The sequence below is a fragment of the Ornithorhynchus anatinus genome, chromosome 1 (genome assembly GCF_004115215.2).
Source record: "Ornithorhynchus anatinus isolate Pmale09 chromosome 1, mOrnAna1.pri.v4, whole genome shotgun sequence".
NCBI classification, from domain to species: domain Eukaryota; kingdom Metazoa; phylum Chordata; class Mammalia; order Monotremata; family Ornithorhynchidae; genus Ornithorhynchus; species Ornithorhynchus anatinus.
In genome coordinates this window covers 27,436,741-27,461,635 of record NC_041728.1, presented here as the reverse complement: position 1 = coordinate 27,461,635, position 24,895 = coordinate 27,436,741, and the positions used below count along the sequence as shown (strand labels likewise).

The following is a 24,895-nucleotide window of genomic DNA, read 5'->3' as shown; positions in this document are numbered from 1 at the left end:
GATAAATGAGAGACAGCAACGGAAGGGGAGAGGGCAAGCTTCTACCCACCACTTAGGGGCCGGTCCATCTTTTGTTACATCTACAGGTTGCAATTATACTAAAAATAACCCAAATAATCCATAAGATTCTCATACTTATACACATACATATGTATAGACACATATATACGTACAGACACAAAGAGAAGCAGCGTGGCTCAGTGGAAAGAGCCCGGGCTTGGGAGTCAGAGGTCAAGCGTTCGAACCCCAGCTCTGCCACTTGTCGGCTGTGTGACTTCGGGCGAGTCACTTCACACTTGTGGGCCTCAGTTCCCTCATCTGCAAAATGGGGATGAAGACTGCGAGCCCCACGTGGGACAACCTGATTCCCCCGTGTCTACCCCGGCGCTTGGAACGGTGCTCGGCACGTAGTAAGCGCTTAACAGATACCAACGTTATTATATATGTGGAGTCCCAAGGCCACACAGCAGACAGGTGGAGGAGCCGGGATGAGAACCCTGGTCCTTCTGACTCCCAGGCCCGGGCACTACCCACTAGGCCGTGCCGCTTCCCTCGCGTGAACGAACCCAGACGACGGATACCCTCAGGAACGATAATACTAACGATGGTATTTGCTGAGCGCTTACTCTGCGCCAAGCACTGTTCTACGAGCCAGGACAGACACAAGGTCATCGGGCCGTCCCGCGTCTTCATCTTAATCCCCGTTCTCCAGACGAGGTAACTGAGGCACGGAGAAGTTAAGCGGCTCGCCCCGGGTCACACGGCGACAAGTGGCGGAGGCGGGATTAGAACCCACGGCCTCCGACTCCCAAGCCCGGGCTCCTTCCACCGAGCCGCGCTGCTTCTCTGAGTGAAGCCCCCGCTTGCCGGGACGCTGACCTGACATTCGCGAGCGGTGTGGCCTATTCATTCACCCGTTCAGTAGTATTTATTGAGCGCTCACTATGTGCAGAGCACTGTACTAAGCGCTCGGAGTGTACGATTCGGCGCCAGATAGAGACGATCCCCGCCCGATGACGGGCGACAGACCCCGGGCCCGGGAGCCAGGGCGCCTGGGTTCTCATCCCGGCTCCACGTCTAGCCTGCTGTGTGACCCTGGGCAAGTCATTCCACTTCTCTGGGCCTCGGTTACCTCATCGGAAAAACGGGGATTAAGACCGTGAGCCCCACGGGGGGCGGGAACCTGGTCCCACCTGATGATCTCGTATCTACCCCGGCGCTTAGTACGGGGCCCGGCACGTAGGAAGTACTTAACGAGAACCGTGAACATTATTCTGCACTCTATCAGGCCCGTACTTTGCACCGACCGCAAGGGAGAAGCGGGGCGACCTAGTGGAAAGCGCCCGGGCCCGCGGGTCACAAGGACCCGGGATCTGAGAAGCGGCGCGGCTCAGCGGAAAGAGCCCGGGCTGGGGAGTCGGAGGTCACGGGTTCCAATCCCGGCTCAGCCACCTGTCGGCTGGGTGACTTCGGGCAAGTCACTTGGCTTCTCTGCGCCTCCGTTCCCTCATCCGTAAAATAGGGATGGAGACTGCGACGAGCCCCACGGGGGACAACCCGATCACCTTATACCCGCCACAGCGCTTAGAACGGCGCCTTGCACACGGGAAGCGCTTAACGGACGCCACCCTTATCGTAATTACCATCGAATCCCGGCTCCGCCTCGTACTGGCCGCGTGACCTCGGGCGACCCGCTCCCCTCCGCCCCGGTTCCCTCCCTCGTGCGGAAAAGGGCCGTTAAACCGTCGTCCCGGCGGCGTCCGTTCAGCCCTTACTACGTGCCGGACGCCGCGCTGAGCGCTGGAGGGTCCCCCTCTACTCGGACCGTGAGCCCCGGGGGAGGACGGGCCGGCCCCGCGCCGGCCCCCGAGCTCAGAACGGCGCCCGGGCGCAGAGTGAGCGCCGGGTAAGGACCGAGCGGGACGGAGCGGGAGCGGCCGCGAAGCCCACCTTGCGTTTCTCGTGGATGGTGACCTCCCGGAGGGACCCCACCAGGCCGGCGGCCCCGTCCGAGGACCACAGCTCCGACGCGGGCTGCAGCTGCCGGAGCTGAAGGTTCAGCGCGTTCGGATGGTGTCTGCAGTGCTCCCGCCCGAAAGGAACGAACTCCTGCCAATCCCCCGCGGCGATCATCGTTACCCTCTCTTCATAGACGTCCGACATGGGTTCCAGATATCCACATTATTTCTGAAGCGAAAAGCGGGGCGGGCTCGGTTTCCGAGGCCGGCGGGGGACGGGAGGGGGTAGGGCCGGGGGGGGGGGGGGGGGGGAGGCATTCGCGGCGGGTTGGTCCTTCATTCGATCGAGGAGCGCTTACGACGCGCAGAGCGCTGGACCGAGCGCTCGGAAAGGACGGGTAGGAGGCGATCCCTGCCCGACGGCGGGCTCACCGTCTGAACGGGGGAGACGGACGGCACGGCGAAAGACAACGGAACGAAAACGAGACGGCGTCAGCAAGAGAATCAAGGGGATGGACGCCCCGTTAACGAAATAAATAGGGTGAGAAATAAAACGGACAAATGAGCCCGGTGCCGAGGGGAGGGGAAGGGCAGAGGGGAAGGGGGGGGGGGGGGGCTCCGACCGGGAAGGCCTCCCGGAGGAGGCGTCGCCCCCAGCCGGACGCAGACGGTTCCCGATCCCCTCTCGCCGACGTGGCGGCTTCTCGTCTTAGACCGGCAGCTCAGCGCGGGAGGGGGACGGGACCCGTCCCGCGCGCGGGGAAGCGCTGGAGACGCGCGCGGGATGGATCCGTTCGTTCGCTCGCTCCGGAAGGGAGCCCGCCTACCGAGCCTTTACTGTGCGCGGAGCACCGTACTAACCGCTGGGGAGAGGACGGTGGAACCAAGCGGCGCGTCCCCCGCCCACGAGCTGGGACGTCCTGTCGTCGTAAATGGTATTTCTTGAGCGCTTCCCGCGCGCCGAGCACTGTACTAAGCACTCGGGGACATTCAATACAACGGGGTTGGTAGGCGTGGCCGCTGCCCGCGAGCGGTTCTTATTAAGTGCTTACTGTGTGCAGAGCGTTCAATAGTGTTTATTGCGCGCTTACCATGTGCAGAGCACTGGACTAAGCGCTTGGAATGGACAAATCGGCAACAGATAGAGACGGTCCCTGCCCTTTGAGGGGCTTACGGTCTAATCGGGGGAGACGGACAAGAACAACGGCAGTAAAAAGAATCAAGCACTGCACTGAGCACTGGGATGGCAAACGCGGGTGGGAGGTGGACACGGTCCCATATACCCTCCTTCTCATTAGCATTATTATTATAATATCATAATCATCACAATGCTTCGGTCTTTATCGTTGCACTTTATTAGTGCCCTGCACACGGTAAGCGCTCAATGATGGGGAAAAGAGTGGTTCGGGTTAGCTGAGCCCAAAGCGCTTCCCTAGAAAAAGGGAAATGGATTTGAAAAGCAAAATGAATACGACCGAAGGAATGAGAAGCAGCGCGGCTCCGTGGAAAGCGCACGGACTTTGGAGTCGGGGGCCATGGGTTCGAATGAAGCGGCTCTGCCCCTTGTCAGCTGGGTGACTGGGGGCGAGTCACTTCACTTCTCTGGGCCGCAGTTCCCTCATCCGGAAAATGGGGATGAAGTCCGTGAGCCCCACGTGGGACAACCTGATTCCCCTGTGTCTCCCCCAAGCGCTTACAACAGTGCTCGGCACATAGTAAGCGCTCAACAAATACCGACATTATTATTATTATTATTATTATAATTACCTATCAAATGGGGATGAAGATGCGAGCCCCACGTGGGACCACCTCATTCCCTTCGATCTCCCCCAGCATTTAGGATAGGGCTTGGCACATAGGACTTGCTTAACAGATAACATTATGACTTGTTATTATTATTATTATTATTATTATTATTATCTGTCAAATGGGGATGAAGATTGAGAGCCCCACGGCGGGGGGAGATGGGAGGGACTTCATCCCCTTCTATTGCCCCCAGCGTCTAGGGCAGTGCTTGGCACATGGTAAGGGTTTAACAAATGCTGCTCATTATTATTATTATTATAATTATTATAACCACCGGGCGCTCAGGAGAGTCCAGGACAGCAGTGAGGAGGGACGATCGCCGCTCAATAGAGAGGGGAGACGAAGCAGCGCGGCTCAGTGGAAAGAGCCCGGGCTTGGGAGACAGAGGTCATGGGTTCGAAGCCCGGCTCTGCCACTTGTCAGCTGGGTGACTGCGGGCGAGTCACTTCACTTCTCTGGGCCTCAGTTTCCTCATCTGCAAAATGGGGGTTAAGACTGGGAGCCCGATGTGGGACAACCTGATTACCCAGTATCTCCCCCAGTGTTTAGAACAGTGCTCTGCACAGAGTAAGCGCTTAACAAATGGAAGGAAGGAAGGAAGGAAGGAAGGAAGGAAGGAAGGAAGGAAGGAAGGAAGGAAGGAAGGAAGGAAGGAAGGAAGGAAGGAAGGAAGGAAGGAGTGAATGGAGTGAATGAATGAATGAGGGAATGAATGAAGGAATGAGTGAAGGAATGAAGGAATGAGTGAATGAAGGAAGGAATGAGTGAAGGAATGAAGGAATGAGTGAATGAAGGAATGAGTGAATGAAGGAATGAGTGAATGAAGGAAGGAAGGAAGGAAGGAAGGAAGGAAGGAAGGAAGGGATGAATGGAGTAAATGAATGAATGAATGAAGGGATGAGTGAAGGAAGGAAGGAAGGAAGGAAGGGATGAATGAATGGAGTAAATGAATGAATGAATGAAGGGATGAGTGAATGAAGGAAGGGATGAATGAATGGAGTAAATGAATGAATGAAGGAATGAATGAAGGAAGGAAAGAAGGGATGAATGAATGGAGTAAATGAATGAAGGAAGGAATGAGTGAATGAAGGAAGGGATGAATGAATGGAGTAAATGAATGAAGGAAGGCATGAGTGAATGAAGGAAGGGATGAGTGAATGAAGGAAGGGATGAATGAATGAAGGAGGGAAGGAAGGGATGAATGAAGGAAGGAGGGACGAATGAAGGAATGAAACAATGAAGAAATTAGTTAAGGAAGGAAGGGATGAATGAATGAATGAAGGAGGGAAGGAAGGAAGGGATGAGTGAATTAAGGAATGAATGAATAAGTGAAGGGATGAATGAATGGAGTGAAGGAATGAGTGAAGGAAGGAATGAGTGAATGAAGGAAGCTATGAGTGAAGGAGGAAGGAAGGGATGAAGGAATGAGGAGTGAATGAAGGAATGACGGGGGTGGGGAGGGGTCGAGTGGGGCCCCCCCCGCCCCGGGGCGGCGCCCACCTGGAGGAGGCGGGAATGTTGGGGCGCTGAGCGGCCCGGGCTCCCCGGAGGCGGCGGCGGCGGCGGCGGCAGCGGCGGCGGCGGCGGCGGCGGCGGCGGGTCGGGCGGGCTGGGAGGGCTGCCCGGAGGAGGAGGAGGCGGCGGCGGCGGCGGGCGGGCGGACGAGCGGTTCCGGCGCGGCCGTTCAAATGGGCGCCGCCATCTTGGATTTCCCGTCGCCCCCCGCGCCGGGCGGAAGGGCGGGCCCCCGGGGAGGTGACGTCATCGGGGGCGGGGTCTGGCGCTCGAGGGGCGGGGTGGGTGACGTAAGGGAGGGCGGGGCCTGATGACAGATCAGGGGGCGGGGCCCGGGGAGCGCTCGGTGGGCGGGGGCGGGTGACGTCATCGCGGGCGGGGCGTCGGGGCGTTACGTGATGACGTCGTGGGGCGGGGTCCGTTGAGGGGCTCGGGGGGGCGGGGCCTGTGGCCGCGGCGCGCTTCATTCATTCATTCCGTCAATCATTCATTCAATCCCGTTTATGGAGCGCAGGCTGTGTGCGGAGCGCTGTCCTAAGCGCTTGGAAACTGCAATGCTGCAACAACTGAAGACCGTCCCTGCCCCACAAGAGGCTCACAGGCTAGAAGCAGCGTGGCTCAGTGGCAAGAGCCCGGGTTTGGGAGTCAGAGGTCGTGGGTTCGAATCCTGCCTCTGCCACTTCATAATAATAATGTCGGTATGTGTTAAGCGCTTACTCTGTGCCGAGCACTGTTCTAAGCGCTGGGGGAGACCCAGGGGAATCAGGTCGTCCCACGTGGGGCTCCCAGCCTTCATCCCCATTTTACAGATGAGGCAACGGAGGCACCGAGAAGTGAAGTGACTCGCCCAAAGTCACACGGCTGACAAGTGGCCTAGCTGGGATTCGAACCCATGACCTCCGACTCCAAAGCCCGTGCTCTTTCCACTGAGCCACGCTGCACTTGTCAGCCGGGTGACTGTGGGCAGGTCACTTCACTTCTCTGGGCCTCGGCGACCTCATCTGGAAAATGGGGATGAAGACTGGGAGCCTCACGTGGGACCACCTCATTCCCCTGTGCCTCCCCCAGCGCTTAGAACAGTGCTCTGCACAGAGTAAGCGCTTCACAAAGACCAACATTATTATTATTATTATGGGTTCGAATCCCGGCTCCGCCACTTGTCAGCTGGGTGACTGTGGGCAAGTCACTTCACTTCTCTGGGCCTCGGTGATCTCATCTGCCAAATGGGGATGAAGACTGGGAGCCTCATGTGGGACAACCTTATTCCCCTGTGTCTACCCCAGCGCTTAGCACAGTGCTCTGCACAGAGTAAGCGCTTCACAAAGACCAACATTATTATTATTATTGGGAGACAGCAAAACAAAACAAGGAGGCAGGCCTCGGTACCATCAAAATAAATAGAATCGTAGATATAGACATACCATGAATAAAATAGAGTAATAAATAATGTAACAATGATAATAATGTTGGTCTTTGTGAAGCGCTTACTATGTGCCGAGCACTGTTCTAAGCCCCGGGGGAGATACAGGGGAATCAGGTCGTCCCACGTGAGGCTCCCGGTCTTCATCCCCATTTCCCAGATGAGGTCACTGAGGCCCAGAGAAGTGAAGTGACTTGCCCACAGTCACGCAGCTGACAAGGGGCGGAGCGGGGATTCGAACCCACGACCTCCGACTCCCAAGCCCGGGCTCTTGCCACTGAGCCGCGCTGCGCTGGGAGTTTCGCTCTGTACTTCAGAAGGATCAGGAAGCCTGTGAACGGGCAGAAAAGCAGCAGGACCTATTGGAAAAAGCCCGGGCCTGGAAGTCAGAAGGACTTGGGTTCTAATCCTGCCATTGCCACTTGTCCTCTGGGTGACTCTGGACAAGTCACTTCACTTCTCTGGGCCTCGGTTCCCTCATCTGTAAAACGGGGATGAAGACGGCGAGCCCCACGTGGGACATCCTCATTCCCCCGTGTCTACCCCAGCGCTTAGGACGGTGCTCGGCACATAGTAAGCGCTTAACAAATACCGACATGATTAATTCCGGCTCCGCCACTTGTCCCCTGTGTGGCTTTGGACAGGTCACTTCTCTGGGCCTCGGTTCCCTCATCTGTAAAATGGGGATTAAGATGGTGAGCCCCATGTCGTCGCGGGCAGGGATTGGTCTCTCTTTTGGTGAGCGGGTGCTTGATCCGGGCGCTTAGCGCAATCAATACGACACTGAACGAAGGGATGAGGGAGGGGCGTCCGACAGGTTTTTATTTTTTGAGTGGCATTCGTTAAGCGCTAACTGCGCGCCTTGGTTCGGTCGGTGGTGTGGATTGAGCGTTTGCTGTGGGCAGAGCACCGGACTAAGCGCTTGGGAGAGTAGGTGGAAAGTCACGTGCGGGATGTTCTGGTGGAAACGCAGCCTCAGCAGAAGTAACGCCCTTCTGCGGACTTTTCAAATACTAGTGTGAGAAAGAAGTACCTTCTGGGTTAGAAAATAATAATAATAATAACGGTATTTGTTGAGCGCTTCACTACGTGCCAGGCACTGTGCTAAGGGGTGGATATAAGCAGGTCGGGTTGGGCACCGTCCCCGTCCCACGTGGGGCTCGCGGTCTCACTCCCCATTTTACAGATGCGGTAACTTGAGGCCCAGACAAATGAAGCGACTTGCCCAAGGTCACACAGCAGACCGGTGGAGGAGTCGGAATTAGAACCCAAGACCTTCTGACTCCCAGGCCCGGGCTCTCTCCCGGCTCCGCCGCCTGTCGGCTGTGTGACTGTGGGCAGGTCACTTCACTTCTCTGGGCCTCCATTAAATGGTGGTATCTGTTAAGCGCTTCCTCTGTGCCGAGCACCGTTCTAAGCGCTGGGGGATACCGGGTCATCAGGTTGTCCCACGTGGGGCTCACGGTTTTAATCCCCATTTTACAGATGAGGTCACTGAGGCCCAGAGAAGTGAAGTGACTCGCCCAAAGTCACGCAGCTGGCAGGTGGCGGAGCCGGGATTCGAACCCGTGAACTCTGACTCCCAAGCCCGGGCTCTTTCCACTGTACCACGCCGCTTCTCATCTGTAAAATGGGGATGAAGACCGGGAGCCTCACGCGGGACGACCTGATGACCCCGTATCTCCCCCCAGCGCTTAGAACAGTGCTCTGCCCAGAGTAAGCGCTTGACAAACACCAACATCATTATTAACAAATACCAGCATTATCATTCTTGTTATCATTCGCTCCTCGGCGCCTCAGTTCCCTCGTCTGTCAAATGGGGATCAACCGAGAGCCTCCCGTGGGACGACCCGATGACCCCGTATCTCCCCCGGCGCTTAGACCGGTGCTCGGCACAGAGTAAGCGCTTAACAGATACCAACGTCGTTATTATTATTATTATTACTGACCCCGCAGAGCAACAAAGAGGCCTAATTTTACACGCAACAGGTACAGTACGGTAATAAATAGTGACGTTCCCTGCCCACAGTGGTTTTCTTGTCGTCTGCCAAGGGGAGAGGGGGAAGCAGACATTAATAAAAATAAATAAATGACCCTTAGTGGACGTGGTGCTGAGGGGCTGGGAAGGGGGACGATCACTACAGCACCGCTGGCAAAAGATCACAGCCTCCGCCTATCTAAATCTGCATAAACCAAAGGGCAGGACACGCGAAAAAACCCTCGCAGCTTGGCTCCGTACTTCAGGAGGATCGGGAAACCCGAAAATGGCCCGAGAAGCAGCACGACCTCCCGGAAAAAGCCCCGGCCTGGGAGTCAGAAGGACCTGGGTTCTAATCCCGCCTTTGCCACTTGTCCTCTGGGTGACTTTGGACCAGTCGCTTCCCTCTTCTGGGCCTCGAGTTACCGAATCTATAAAATGGGCATCAAGACGGAGAGCCCCGTGTCGCCGTGGGCAGGGATTGTCTCTATCTGGTGTGGAGATGTACTTTCCTGGCGCTTAGTCCGGTGCTCGGCACACGGTAAGCGCTCAATAAATACGACCGAATGAATGACATGAACCGTGTCCTACTTGTTTAGTTTCTATCCACCCCAGCGCTCAGAACGATGCCTGCCACGGCGCTTATGTCCACATCTGTTATTTATTTCTATTAATAATAATAACAATTATGGTATTTGTTAAGCGCTTACTCTGTGCAGAGCACTGTTCTGAGCCCTGGGGTCGTTACAGGGTAATCAGATTGTCCCACGTGGGGCTCACATTTTTTAATTCCCATTTTTTTTACAGAGGAGGTCACCGAGGCCCGGAGAAGTGAAGTGACTTGCCCACAGTCACACAGCTGACAGGTGGCAGCGCCTGGATTCGAACCCATGACCTCTGACTCCCAAGCCCGGGTTCTTTCCACTGAGCCATACTGTCCTATCGTACCCGCCCAAGTGCTCAAGGCAGTGTTGTGCACGCCGTAAGTGCTCAACAGATGCGATCGACTGGCTGTCTGCTGGACCGGCACGTGGCTCAGTGGAAAGAGCCGGGGCTTGGGAGTCAGAGGTCATGGGTTCGAATTCCCACTCTGCTACCTGTCAGCTCTGTGACTGTGGGCGAGTCACTTCACTTCTCTGGGCCTCAGTGACCTCATCTGTCAAATGGGGATTAACCGTGAGCCTCCCGTGGGACGACCCGATGACCCCGTATCTCCCCCGGCGCTTAGAACGGTGCTCGGCACAGAGTAAGCGCTTAACAGATACCAACATTATTATTAGTGGTTGTGAGCAGGGAATGAATGGGTCTTTTTAGTCTTAAATTCTCCCCAAGTGCTTAGTGCAGAGCCCTGCACACAGTAAACGTTCAATAAATCCGATCAACTGACTGGCGCATAGTAAGTTCATCGTCGCGGGGGATGTGATTACTGTCACATTGGACTCTCCCAAGCGCTTAGTACAGTGCTCTGCGCACGGTAAGCACTCGACAAATACGATCAACTCACCGGAACATAGTAAGCCCGTCATCGCAGGGGATGTGATTATCGTTCTATTGTCCTCTCCCGAGCACTTAGAGAAGCAGCGTGGCTCAGTGGCAAGAGGCCGGGTTGGGAGTCAGAAGGTCCTGGGTTCTAATTGCGACTCCGCCACTTGTCTTCTGTGTGACCTTGGGCAAGCCACGTCACTTCTCTGTGCCTCAGTGACCTCATCTGTAAAATGGGGATTGAAAGTGTCCGCCCCAGACGGGACAACCTGCTTCATTCATTCGATCGTATTTATTGAGCGCCTGCTTCGTGCAGAGCGCTGTACTAAGCGCTTGGAATGGGCAGTTCGGCAACAGACAGAGACGGTCCCTGCCCGACCAACAGGCTCGCGGTCTAGAAGGGAGGGAGACAGACCGCAAAAACGAAACAAGCAGTCAGGCATCCATACCATTAAAATAGATAAATAAAATCACGGATCTAGAGTCTATTTATTGCCATTGTTTTATTGAGATGTTCTTCCCCTCGATTCTATTTATTGTGATTAAGTTGTCTTGTTTTTGTCCGTCCGTCCCCCGCGATTAGACCGTAAGCCCGTCAAAGGGCAGGGACGGTCTCTATCTGTTGCCGATTTGTACAATCCAGGCGCTTAGTACAGTGCTCTGCACATAGTAAGCGCTCAATAAATACTACTGAATGAATATACATCATGAATAAAATTAGTAGAGCAATAAAGAATATATACAAATTGCCCTGTATCTACCAGCGCTTAGAAGAGTGTTTGGCACATTGTAAGCGCTTAACAGATACCATCGTCATTATTATTATTCTTACAGTGCTCCGCACACAGGAAGCCCTCATTAAATAGGATGGAATGAATAGGAAGCGTTTAACAAATATCACCTTTGGAAAAACGCGAGAAGCAGCGCGGCTCAGTGGAAAGAGCCCGGGCTTGGGAGTCGGAAGTCATGGGTTCGAATCCCGACTCCGCCACTTGTCAGCTGGGTGACTGTGGGCAAGTCACTTCCCTGGGCCTCAGTTGCCTCATCTGCAAAATAGGGGTGAAGCCTGGGAGCCTCACGTGGGACAACCTGATTCCCCTGTAAATCTCCCCTGGCGCTTAGAACAGTGCTCTGCACATAGTAAGCGCTTAACAAATACCAACATTATTATTATTAATAATAAAAATTATTTGGCTCAGTGGAAAGAGCCTGGGCTTCGGAGTCAGAGGTCATGGGTTCGACTCCCGACTTTGCCACCTGTCAGCTGTGTGTCTGTGGGCGAGTCACTTCACTTCTCTGGGCCTCGGTTACCTCATCTGTAAAATGGGGATTAAGACTGGGAGCCTCACTTGGGACAGCCTGATTCCCCTGTGTCTCCCCCCAGCCCTTGGGACGGTGCTCGGCACATAGTAAGCGCTTAACAAATACCGCCATCATTATTATTATTGTCACTTCACTTCTCTGCGCCTCAGTTACCTCATCTGTAAAATGGGGAATAAGACTGGGAGCCTCACGTGGGACAACCTGATTCCCCTGTGTCTCCCCCAGCGCTTAGCACAGTGCTCGGCACATAGTGAGCGCTTAACAAATACCGACATTATTATTATTATTATTAGGTCACTTCACTTCTCTGCGCCTCAGTTACCTCATCTGTAAAATGGGGATTAAGACTGGGAGCCTCACGTGGGACAACCTGATTCCCCTGTATCTCCCCCAGCGCTTAGAACAGTGCTCGGCACATAGTAAGTGCTTAACAAATACCAACATTATTATTATTATTATTATTACTAAAATAAAAAGTTCTCATGTTTCCGTAAATACACGGACCTACCGCTAGAGGGAGCTGGGACATTGCACATCCCCATTGGGCCCCACCTGGTCCCAAGTTCATTCATTCATTCAATAGTATTTATTGAACGCTTACTATGTGCAGAGCACTGTCCTAAGCGCTTGGAATGGACATTCATTCAGTCGTATTTATTAAGCGCTTACAATTGTTCTTGTCTGTCCGTCTCCCCCGATTAGACTGTAAGCCTGTCAGTGGGCAGGGACCGTCTCTATCTGTTCCCCAGTTGTCCATTCCAAGCGCTTAGGACAGTGCTCTGCACATAGTAAGCGCTCAATAAAGACTATTGGATGAATGAATGTGCAGAGCACTGTCCTAAGCGCTTGGGCAAGTACAATACGGCAATGAAGAGTGACAAACCCTGCCCACAACGAGCTCGCGGTCTAGAGGGAGGGAGAGACAAGCATCAGTACAAATAAACTGACCTCAATATAAAGAGAAGCAGCGTGGCTCAGTGGAAAGAGCCCGGGCTGGGGAGTCAGAGGTCATGGGTTCGAATCCCGGCTCTGCCACTTGTCAGCTGTGTGACTGTAGGCAAGTCGCTTCTCTGGGCCTCAGTTCCCTCCTCTGGAAAATGGGGATGAAGACCGGGAGCCTCACGTGGGACGACCCGATGACCCCGTATCTACCCCAGCGCTTAGAACAGTGCTCTGCACCTAGGAAGCGCTTAACAAATGCCGACATTATTATTATTATTAAATAAATAAAATGACAGATAAGTGCAGCGGGGCGGGGAGAGGGGGGAAGGGCAGAGGGAGCAGGTCAGGGCGATGCAGAAGGGAGTGGGAGATGAGGAAAAGTGGGGCTCAGCCTGGGAAGGCTTCCTGGAGGAGATGGGCCTTCAATCGGGAAGCAGCGTGGCTCAGTGAAAAGAGTCTGAGCTTCAGAGTCAGAGGTCATGGGTTCGACCCCCCGGCTCTGCCACTTGTCAGCTGTGTGACTGTGGGCGAGTCACTTCACTTCTCTGTGCCTCAGTTACCTCATCTGTAAAATGGGGATTAAGACTGTGAACCTCACATGGGACGACGCGATGACCCTGTAATCTCCCCCAGAGTTTAGAACAGTGCTCTGCACCTAGTAAGAGCTTAACAAATACTAACATTATTATTATAAGGATCTGAAGGCTGGGGAGATTAGTCGTCTGGCAGATTTGAGGCAGGTTAACTGGGGGGTGTTCGAAGATGCTGCTTCCTAGACGTTTGGAGGGAATTCATTCAATCATTCAAGCGTATTTATTAAGCGCTTACTGTGTGCAGAGCGTTGTATGATTTGGGGCTGGGCTTGGGCCGCCCTGCTCCCCGCAACGCCAATAAGGGCACAGGCGCGGGCCAGAGGAAAGAGCCCAGGCCTGGGAGTCAGAGGACAGAGATCACCGTACCTCCGCCTTGTCTATCTCGCTGCCCACCTCTCGCCCGCGTCCTACCTCCGGCCTGCAACGCCCTCCCTCCTCCTATCAGACAGATGATTGCTCTCCCCCACTTCACAGCCTTATTGAAAGCCCACCTCCTCCAAGAAGCCTTCCCTGACTGAGCCCTCCTCTCCTCTTCCACTCCCTTCTGCGTGGCCCCGTCTTGTTCCCGTCATTCATCCTCCCTCCCATTCCCACAGCGTATATGTGTATATCTGTAATATATTTATTCCTTTTTTTTATGTACCGCTAGACTGTGAGCTCGTTGAGGGCTGGGAAAATGTCTCTTTCTTGTTGTTTTGTATTCTCCCAAGTGCTTAGGACAGTGTTTTGCACACAGTAAGCGCTCAATAAATGCGATTGAATGAATTCAACGAATATTCTAATCCCGGCTCTGTCCCACGTCTGCTGGGTGACCTTCGGCGAGTCACTTAATAATAATAATAATAATGTTGGTATTTGTGAAGAGCTTACTATGTGCCGAGCACTGTTCTAAGCGCTGGGGTAGACACAGGGGAATCAGGTTGTCCCACGTGGGGCTCACAAGTCTTAATCCCCATTTTACAGATGAGGGAACTGAGGCACGGAGAAGTTAAGTGACTCGCCCACAGTCACACAGCCGACAAGTGGCAGAGCTGGGATTCGAACTCATGAGCCCTGACTCCAAAGCCCATGCTCTTTCCACTGAGCCACGCTGCTTCTCACTTAACTTCTCTGGGCCGCAGTTACCTCATCTGTAAAATGGGGACCAAGACTGTGAGCCCCAAGTGGGATAGGGACCGTGTCCAACTTAATTACTTTGTATCTAACCCAGTGCTTAGAAAAGTACTTGGCACAAAGTAAGCACTTAACAAATACCACAGTGATAATTATTATTGTAATTATTATTATTATTATTTTTCTACTCCATATCCCTTGGACTGCGTTACCTGATCTGTGCAGTCAGCTGGCCCACTTGGAGCCATCCTGCCTAAAAGGAGGACAGTAGCCTCAAGACCCTAAGCTAGCTGTGGGCAGGAAAAGTGTCTCCTGACTCTGTTGTATTCATTCAATCGTATTTATTGAGCGCTTACTGTCCACAAGGCTCTCCCAAGCACCATTACTTGCTTACTTGCTTGCTTGTTTGATTGATTGATTGATTGATTGATAGGACTCTGCCGCAAAACCTCTGCTTACCCTTCTTCTCTGCCTCTCCTCCTATCTGGAATTGATTTCATACCTTAGTGGATAGAACCCGGGCCTGGGAGTCAGAAGGTCATGTGTTCTAATCCTGGCTCCGCCTCTTGCCTGCTGGGTGACCTTGGGCAAGTCACTTCACTTCTCTGGGCCTCGGTTACCTCATCTGTAAATTGGGGGTTGAGACCGCGAGCCTCGCGTGGGACAGGGACTATGTCCAACCTGATTTGCTTGCATCCACCCCAGTGCTTAGCGCAGTGCCAGGCACATAGTAAGCGCTTAACAAATTCAATAATTATTATTACATGCCTTGTGTGTACATGCTGTGCTAATAATAAACTTATTTGTTAAATGCTTACTACGTATCGAACAGTGGGGTAGATACAAGATAATCGGATCACAGTCCCCGTTCTAGGTGAGGCTCGCCGTCTCACAAAGGAGAACACGGATCGAATCCCCGTTGTTTAGATGTGGAACCTGAGGCCCGGAGAAGTGAAGTGACTCGCCCAGGGTCACACAGCAGACAAGCGGCAGAGCCGGGATTAGAACCCATGTTCTCCCAGGCCCGTGCTCTTTCCACTAGGTGCCCCTAAAGCAATAATAATGATAACTGTGCTATTGGTTAAGTGCTTTCTATTTCGGTCAGCGAGTCAGTCAGCACTGTACTAAGCGCTTGGGAGAGTATGATATAACAGATACGTTCCCTGACCACAACAAGCTTACAGTCTAGAGGGGGAGGTAGACATTAATATAAATAAATCGAATTACAAATACGTACGTAAGTCCTGTGGGGTTGTGAGGGGGGAGATGAATAAAGGGAGCAAGTCAAGGTGGCTCGGGAGGGAGTGGAGAAGGGGAAAGGAGGGCTTAAGCGGGGAAGGCCTCTCGGAAGAGGCATGCCTTCGAGAAGGCTTTGAGGAGGGTAGAGTAACTGTCTGTCGGATCTGAGGAGGGAGGGCGTTCCGGGCCCGAGGCGGGACGCGGGCGGGAGGCCGGCGGCGAGGTACATGAGACGGAGGTAGAGCGAGAAGGATGGCGTTAGAGGAGGAAAGGGCACGGGCTGGGTTGTAGTAGGAGAGCAGCGAGGTGAGGTAGGAGGGGGAGAGGTGATTGACTGCTTTAAAGCTGAAGACGGAGAGGGATTAGGCTTCAGTCAATCAATCGGAGGTATTTATGGAGCGCTGACGGTGAGCAGAGAACTCTACTAGGTGCTTGGGAGAACACAATGTAACGGAGTTGGTAGACACATTCCCTGCCCACAACAGGACACCAATATGGGTCTTTCTGATTATTTTATTAATGGTGTCTGTTCAGTGACGATGATGATGATGTTGGTATTCGTTAAGCGCTTACTATGTGCAGAACACATAGGGTGTCCCACGTGAGGCTCAGAGTTAGTCCCCATTTTAAAGATGAGCGAACTGAGCCACAGAAAAGTGAAGTGACTTGCCCACAGTCACGTAGCTGACAAGTGGCGGGTCCGGGATTCGAACCCACGACCTCTGACTCCCAAGCCCGGGCTCTTCCCACTGAGCCACGCTGCTTGCTTACTAGATGTCAGTCACTATATTGAGAACTGAGGCAGATACAAACAAATCAGATTGGAGACAGTCCCTGTCCCCTGTGGAGCTCTTAGTCTCGATTGCCATTTTACAGTTGAGGAAACGGAGGTACAGAGAAGTTAAATGGCTTGCCCGAGGTCACACAGCGGATAAGGGGCAGAGCCGGGATCAGAACCCGGGTCTTGTGACTCCACTAGGACACAGTGCTTCTCAAACTTTGAACTCCTATAGTCATTTCTGTTCCCAAACTGTGCACGGCCGATCAGTAAGCCTTCTGGGGAGTTCATTCACTTGTCTGTTTTCTGTTCTATTGCGCTCGCCCCCCCAAGTGCTTAGCACAGTGCTCTGCACACGGTAAGCGCTCAGTAAATACGACTGACCGTACACATACTTGTACACCATTGGAGGAATACCGTCTAGACCAACGGCCTTTCTCTCTGAAGACTCATTTATCAGAAGTCAGTCCTTCTGACATGGTTTGGAGGGATTATGAGACGGTTAGTAGTCTGAGATTCAGCGTATAGTGGAAGGAGCCCAGGCCTGGGAGTCAGAGGGACCCGGGTTCTAATCCCAGTCTCCAGTGCTTGCCTGCTGTGTGGCCTTGGGCAAGTCGCTTCACTTCTCTGGGCCTCAGTTTCCTCATCTGTGAAATGGGGATTAGTGCTCTCCCTCCTCCTCCTTCGACTATGAGGCCCCGAGAGGGACAGGGACTGTGTCCAATCTGATTATCCTAAAGACGTCAGCCCCTCACACGGGATTGGCACGCAGTGAGCACTTAACAAGTGCTCTTATCATTATATTATAATATATTATTACGTTCTTCTTATTATTCCAACTATTACTGCCCTATCCGGAATAATTCCCGGAAACTTCGTCTAGACCACGGTCAGCAGCGGGGACTTGTCAGCATTTTGGGTGGGAGGCTGAGGGGAGAGGGTCTCGGGTCTGACCTGATAATCTTGTTTCAGTCCCGGCCCTTAGAACATACAGTGCTCGGTACTTAGAGTTTAACAAATACCACAATTAATTGTGTCCCTGGACTACGGACTGCAGAAAGCTCTGCGAAAAACCTCCTGCTGTTCTCGCGGTCGGCGGCGGCCCTCTGCTGCTCCTTCTAACGCTGTTGGGTTTATACCTCTTGGCATTCACCCCCCTCCCAGCCCCACAGCACTCACGTCCATATTCCTAATTTATTTATTTCTATTAATGCCTGCCTCCGCTCGAGACTGTAAGCAGCTTGTGGGTAGGGAAAATGTCTACTGACTCCATAGTATTCGACTCTCCCAAGCAGTTAGTACAGTGCTCTGTGCCCAGTAAGGATTAAAAAATACCACTGGTTGATTGTTCATTCATTCAATAGTATTTATTGAGCACTTACTATGTGCAGAGCACTGTACTAAGCGCTTGGAATGTACAAATCGGTAACAGATAGAGACAGTCCCTGCCCTTCGATGGGTTTACAGTCTAATCCGGGGAGACGGACAGACAACAACAGTAGCAATAAATAGATTGTACATTGGTAGGGCAGCAATCAATCACTTAATGGTATTTATTCAGTACTTACTGCAGCCATAGCACTGAATTAATAATAATAATGAAAATAATAATAGCGATGGTGGAAAGAGCACGGGCTTGGGAGTCGGAGGTCGTGCGTTCTAATCCCGGATCCGCCATTTATCAGCTGTGTGACTTTGGGCAGGTCACTTAACTTCTCTGTGCCTCAGTTCCCTCATCTGTAAAATGGGGATGAAGCCTGTGAGCCCCACGTGGGACACTATGATTACCTTGTATCTACCCTAGCGCTTAGAACAGTGCGTGGCACATAGTAAGCGCTTAACAAATGTCACCATTATTAAGCGCTTACTATGTGACAAGCCCGGTACTAAACCCTGAGGTGGATACGCACAATTTGAGTTGGAAACAGTCCCTGTCCCACGAGGGGCTTGTAGTCCCAATCCCCGTTTGACAGATGAGGTAACTGAGGCACCGGTAAGTCAAGTGACTTGCCCATGGTAAGTGGTGGAGGTAGGATTAGAACCCAGGTCCCTCTGACTCCCAGGTCCTTGCACTATCCACTATGCAACCTTGCTTCTCATTTTATTTTATAAATTTCAGACTGGTCTGAGCACCTCTTCGTTTTGTCCCCTTTACCCCCTTCCTTCTCCTCCCCATCATCACCTCTAAAACTAGAACCCTCTTGCACGGCAAAACATCTGAAACCAAATCATTATTCTGTCCAATCTTCTCCTCTCCCTAGGAGCTTTTTGCCCCCTGGTTATTTCCTCATTAGCACCCCAACAAGAAAGCAGAACAAAAAACCCAAGAGCTGAAAATTAAATTAATAACTAGGGTTGCTCATTAGCAACTGCTCTTAAATGGGGTTATGGGAGAGAGAGAGACAGAGAGAGGAATGAAACTCCAAATGCAATTATTTGATTACCCCGAATAAAACAACTCTTAAAAAGGAATTTTTTGGTGCCTGGGATATGGGATCTCTTTCATAGGTAACCCACCTCCAGCTCAAAACCCCAGTTAATTCCACCACATTCAAATGTTCACATGAACTCTTTTTACGCAAGGTAACACTGCACAAGAAAAGATTTTTTCCTGAGGATCCAAACCTGTCCCGGCTACTGAGAGAGTCCCACCCTAAAGTTGGAATCAAAGAACCGGAGTTTTTGTGCATGAGATCTTCTATGATTTAGGGAATGCTCCAGGCTTTGGAAGGAAATCTGGGGACGTTAGCCTCAATTTAGGAACCCAGCCAACAGAAGAGAAAAAGAAGCACGGAATGAAGCGGGACCAGGTGGAAAATACCAAGGGAAATAGCACAGATGGAAGTGATCGCCATTACCAAGGGAGTCATGTGGCCCCTCTTCTAGTTCCCCCTCACCCCCCCCCAAAAAAAAATCAATAGTATAACACCTTCTCTGTGCAAACCACTTGGGACTGGTGTAATCCAGTAAATACACTGACCCCGACCTGCAAGGAATTTACAATCTAGCAGGGGAGACAGAGGTTAAAATGTTTGCAGACAGGAGGCAGAAGGTAAATAGAACCATGTGTAAGAATTTAGGATATAGGGTATGTAACCTGTGTACATAAGCGTTTCCAGCAGTTGTCAGTACACGAGTGCTTAGGTGGGGCAGAAGTGCTCACCCCCACGGCACTTTCATACATAGCTGTAATTTATTTTTATCTATATCTGTCTCCCTCTTTAGGCTGTAAGTGCCTTGTGGGCAGGGAACGTGTCTGTCGACTGTGTTATAATGTAATCCCCCAAGTGCTTAGTACCGTGCTCTGCTCACAGTAAGAGTTCAGTGATTGTTTGGATTTAGGGTGGGCAGTTGAGAGATTAATGGGGGAAGGTCTCCTGGAGGAGATGTGAGTTCAGAAGGGCTTTGAAGATCTGTTTATTGTTGCATTAGACTCTCCCAAGCGCTTGGTACAGTGCTCTGCACAAAGTAGGCCCTCAGTAAAAATGATTCAATCACTGGAGATGAGGAGAGCAGTGGACTGGTTGGGTTGGAAATGAACGCCAGGCAGGAGGGAAGAGAAGGTGAAAAAGTTTGGTGGCAGGAGAGGTGAGAACGAGGCCCGGTGAGAGGAACGAAGAGTGGAAGCTGGGGTGTCCTGGGAGATTCATTCAATAGTATTTATTGAGCGCTTACTATGTGCAGAGCACTGTACTAAGCGCTTGGGATGAACAGGTCGGCAACAGATAGAGACGGTCCCTGCCGTTTGACGGGCTTACGGTCTAATCGGGGGAGACGGACAGACGAGAACAATGGCACTAAAAGTGGGTGGGTAGGAGGGAGAGAGCTGATCAAAGGTCTTAATAATAATGATATTTGTTAAACGCTTACTATATCCCAGGCACTGTACTAAGCGCTAGGGTGGATACAAGCAAATCGGGCTGGACACAGTCCCCGTCCCATGTGGGGCTCACAGTCTCGCTCCCTATTTTCCAGATGAGGTAACTGAGGCTCAGAGAAGCGAAGTGACTTGCCCAAGGTCACCCAGCAGACAAGCGGCAGAGTCTGGATTAGAACCCCTGACCTTCTGACTGCCAGGCCCTTGCTCGATCCACTCCGCCATGCTGCGTCTCGGTTTCTATTTGGTGCTTTTATTACCAATGCGCCTCACCCTAGTTATTCACTCCTCGCCACACCCCTGGGAGGTAGGGTTCAGGTATTATCATCCCAGCCGGGAAACTGAGGCATGGGGAGGTTAAAGCGGCTCGCCAAAGGTCACGCAGCGATCAGCTGTCAGGGCCGGGACTCGAAACCGGGACCTCCAACTTTAGGGACTAGGGCTCTCCCAGTGAGCCACGGGGCCAGGAGTTTTTGGCAGAGGTGGAAAGGAATGAGCAACTACGGGAGGGTGGCTCCCTCTCTGACAGAGCTGCCCCTATCCCCAAACTCTGTGGGAACGGTGGTTTAATCAATCGGAGGAATTTCTTGAGCAGTTATTGTGCGCTGGGCTCTGTGCTGAACGCTTGGGAGAGTACAAAAGAACAGAGTTAGCGGACACGTTCCCCGATGAAAAGGAATCCCACCCAGGACTTGGTAGAGTGACCTCCTGACTCTCCCAGGCCCAACGTGGCTTGGGGTGGTGGCACTGGTTTAGGCAGTGAAGTGGGGGGGGGGTCCCCAATTCTGTGCGTGTTGTGCATGTGTGGCACTGGCTTAGGGGGTGAAGGGGCTCCCCAACTCTTGAGGAAGCTGGGGAAGGAGGGATGTGTGTAGAAGCAGATCGGTTTAGCGGATAGAGCCCGAGCCTGGGAGTCAGAAGGTCACGGGTTCTAATCCCGGATCTGCCACTTGTCTGCCGTGTGGCGTTGGGTGAGTCACTTTCCTTCGTGCCTCAGTTCCCCCGTCTGTAAAACGGAAGTGAAGACCACAAGCCCCATATGGGACAGGGACTGAGTCCAACCCGATTTGAGTGTGTCCACCCTGAAACTTAATATAGTGCCGGGCACATAGTAGGTACTTAAAAAAATACCACGATATGAGAGAGAGAAAGAAGGAGAGAGAGAAAGGGGAAAGAGAGAAAGGGGAAAGAGAAAAGAAGGAGAGATAGAGAGAAAGAAGGAGAGATAGAGAGAAAGAAGGAGAGAGGGAAAGAGAGAGAAAGATGGGGAGAGGGAAAGATGGCGGGAGGGAGAGAGAGGAGGGGAGAGAAGGAGGGAAATGAAGGGAAAGAGAGAGGGAGGGAGAAATAGGCAGCGAAGAGGAGGGAGGGGAGAGAGAAACAGAGAGGGAGAAAGACAGAGAGGGGGAGAGAGGAGGAGGAGAGCGAAAGAGGCAGAGAGAAAGAGAGAAGGAGGGAGGGAGAAAGAGGGAGAGGGAGAGAGGGAGAGAGGTAGGAACAGACAGGAAGAGAGAAGAGGGGGAAAGAGAGGGAAAGAGAAAAGGAGGAAGGGAGAAAGATAGGGAGAGACATAGGAACAGAGAGGGAGAGAGAGGAGGAGGAAAAAGAGGAGGGACGGAGAAAGAGATAAGGAGAGGGGGAGAGATATAAGAACAGAGAAGGAGAGGAGGAGGGGAAAAGAGAGGGAGAGAGAGGAGGGAGGAAGAGACATAGGAACAGACGGGGGGGAGGGAAAGAGAGAAGGAGGGAGGGAGAAAGAGATAATAGCGAGGGGGGGGAGAGAAAGAGAGGGAAAGAGAGAGGGAGGGAGGGAAAAAGAGATGATAGGGAGAGAAGGGGAGGGGGAGAGAAAGAGAGGGAGAGGGAGAGAGAAAGATAGAGAGTGGGAGGGGAAGAGGAAGAGAGGGAAAGAAAGAGGAAGGGAGAAAGAGATGATAGGGAGAGAGTGGGAGGGGGAGAGAAAGAGAGGGAAAGAGAGAGGGAGGGACGGAGAAAGAGATGATAGGGAGAGAGTGGGAGGGGGAGAGAAAGAGAGGGAAAGAGAGAGGGAGGGAGGGAAAAAGAGATGATAGGGAGAGAGTGGGAGGGGGAGAGAAAGAGAGGGAAAGAGAAAGAGAGAAGGGAGAAAGAGATGATAGGGAGAGAGTGGGAGGGGGAGAGAAAGAGAGGGAAAGGGAGAAGGAGGGAGAAAGAGATGATAGGGAGAGAGTGGGAGCGGGAGAGAGAGAAGGAGGGAGAAAGAGGGGCATAGGGACAGAGGGAGAGAGAGGGAGAGAGAGGAAGAGAGGAAGAGAGGAAGAGAGGAGGAGAGGAGGAGAGGAGGAGGGGAGGAGGGAAGGAGGGAAGGAGGGAAGGAGGGAGGGAGGGAGGGAGGGAGGGAGGGAGAAAGAGATGGGGCAGAAAGATAGGGCCAGAGAGTGGGTGTGAGCGTGGGTGTGTGTTTGGTGTGTGCGCGCAGAGCCCCCTCCCGCTTCGGGTGGGCCGGCCCCTCCCCCGACCCCTCCCCCGGGCCGAGCAGGGCCGGACTGCGGCCGGACTGCCGGCTCCCCCGCGCCCGGACCCGCCGCCCGGACCCCCGCACCCCAGCCCGACATGGACCGACCCCTCCTCGTCCTCCTCCTCCTCCTCCTCGTCCTCCTCCTCCGCGCAGCCCTCCCGGCCGCCGCCCGCGGTGAGTGTCTTGGGCCAGCCCTGCCAGCCTCCCCCTCCTCCCACACCCCCCGACACAACCGAGGGCATCGGGGCAGCCCGTCGAGCGGTCCGCGGGCGGGGGCTATGTACTGAGCGCCGGCCGCTGGGGAAGGGCCGGGGGGCACCGGTGCGGGACGCCCACCCGGCCCGAGGGAATCCACCCCCCTCAGGGGGACAGCGGGTACCCCGAGCCCGGTGTGGGGCAGAGAGGGGCTCTCTCTGTCGCCGGATTGTACTTTCCGAGCGTTTAGTACAGTGCTCTGCGGCCAGCAAGCGCTCGATAAATGCGACCGAACGCAGGAACGCACGGAGGATGGGCTGAATGTGTGTGTCTTTCCAACTACGTGTAGGAGAAGGAGAATGCATGCAACGATAATAATAATAATAATTGTGGTTTGGGGTCAGCGCTTAGCGTGTGCCGGGCCCCGTACTACTACTGATGATAATGTTGGTATTTGTTAAGCGCTCACTCTGTGCCGAGCACTGTAGTAAGCGCTGGGGGAGATACGGGGTCATCGGGTGGTCCCACGTGAGGCTCACAGTCCTCATCCCCATTTTCCAGACGAGGGAACTGAGGCCGAGAGAAGTGAAGTGACTTGCCCACGCTCACCCAGCTGCCAAGGGGCAGAGGCGGGATTCGAACCCATGACCCCTGACTCCCAAGCCCGGGCTCTTTCCACTGAGCCGGCGGGGAATGCAAGCAAATCAGGTTGGACACAGTCCCTGTCCCACCTGGGGCTCACGGTCTTCACCTTCGTATTACAGAGGGGGAAACTGAGGCCCAGAGAAGTAAAGTGACTTGCCCAAGGTCACCCAGCAGATAAGTGGCAGAGGGGGGATTAGAACCCACGACCATCCCACTCCCAGGCCCGGGCTCTATCCACTGTGCCACGCTGCTTTTATGTATATAGTCAGAACGTACGTGCATCTGGATGAGAGCGCTTGTCGGAGTGTATATAATAATAATGTTGGTATTTGTTAAGCGCTTACTCTGTGCAGAGCACTGTTCTAAGCGCTGGGGGAGATACAGGGTCATCAGGTTGCCCCCCGTGAGGCTCACAGTTATTCCCCATTTTACAGGTGAGGTAACTGAAGCACAGAGAAGTGAAGTGACTCGCCCACAGTCACACAGCCGACAAGTGGCAGAGCCGGGAGTCGAACTCCTGACCTCTGACTCCGAAGCCCGGGCTCTTTCCACTGAGCCACGTATATGCATGGTTGTGGGCAGGGAATGTGTCTGTTTATTGTTGTATTATACTCTCCCAAACGCTGAGGATTAGAACCCATGACCTTCTCCTTCCCAAGCCGGTGCTCTTTCCACTACCACTCTCCCAAGCGCTTAGTACAGCGCTCGGCACAAAGTGAGCGCTCGAAGACGATCAGAGGAATGATTGAATGAATTCCTGGGTGTTGTATGTTTGAGACGTGCGTATGTTCATTCATCCAATAGTCTTTATTGAGCGCTTACTATGTGCAGAGCACTGTACTATGCGCTTGGAATGGACAAATCGGTAACATAGAGACGGCCCCTGCCCTTTGACGGGCTTACGGTGTAATCGGGGGAGACGGACGGACGACAGCGGTGGCGATAAATAGAATCGAGGGGAAGAACGTCTCATTAAAACAATAGCAAATAGCGTGGCTCAGTGGAAAGAGCATGGGCTTTGGAGTCAGAGGTCATGGGTTCGAATCCCAGCTCTGCCACTTGTCGGCTGTGTGACTGTGGGCAAGTCACTTAACTTCTCTGTGCCTCAGTTCCCTCATCTGTAAAATGGGGATTACGACTGTGAGCCCCACGTGGGACAACCTGATTCCCCTATGTCTAAGCCCCAGCGCTTAGAACAGTGCTCTGCACAGAGTAAGCGCTTAACAAATACCAACATTATTATTATTATTATTAAATAGAATCGAGGCGATGTACATCTCATTAACAAAATAAATAGGGTGATGAAGATATATACAGTTGAGCGGACGAGTACGGTGCTGAAGGGAGGGGATGGGAGAGGGGGAGGAGCAGAGGGAAAGGGGGGAGAAGAGGGTTTAGCCGTGGAGAGGTGAAGGGGGGGTAGAGGGAGCAGAGGGAAAAAAGTGGGGAGCTCAGTCTGGGAAGGCCTCTTGGAGGAGGTGAGCTTTAAGTAGGGTTTGTGATGCAGGAGAATGCTGTGTGACTGTGGGCAAGT

At 53.1% G+C, this 24,895-nt stretch overlaps 2 protein-coding genes across 3 annotated transcripts in view; one reads left to right on the top strand and one right to left on the bottom strand.

The window, feature by feature from the left end:
* The window catches only part of ANAPC1 (anaphase promoting complex subunit 1), a 97,362-nt gene extending 92,030 nt beyond the window's left edge, over positions 1–5,332 (bottom strand). For both annotated transcript variants that reach the window (XM_029061318.1, XM_029061328.1), the window contains exons 1-2: positions 5,265–5,332; positions 1,951–2,187 (exon numbers count right to left, since the gene is read on the bottom strand). In XM_029061318.1, the coding sequence (XP_028917151.1) occupies positions 1,951–2,163 (213 nt within the window). In that variant the 5' untranslated portion in view covers positions 2,164–2,187; positions 5,265–5,332. The remainder of the gene's footprint in view (positions 1–1,950; positions 2,188–5,264) is intronic.
* Positions 5,333–22,574: 17,242 nt separating this feature from the next.
* MERTK (MER proto-oncogene, tyrosine kinase) overlaps positions 22,575–24,895 on the top strand; it is a 91,198-nt gene continuing 88,877 nt past the window's right edge. The window contains exon 1 of the mRNA XM_029071151.2: positions 22,575–22,695. Within this exon, the coding sequence (XP_028926984.1) occupies positions 22,617–22,695 (79 nt within the window). The 5' untranslated portion in view covers positions 22,575–22,616. The remainder of the gene's footprint in view (positions 22,696–24,895) is intronic.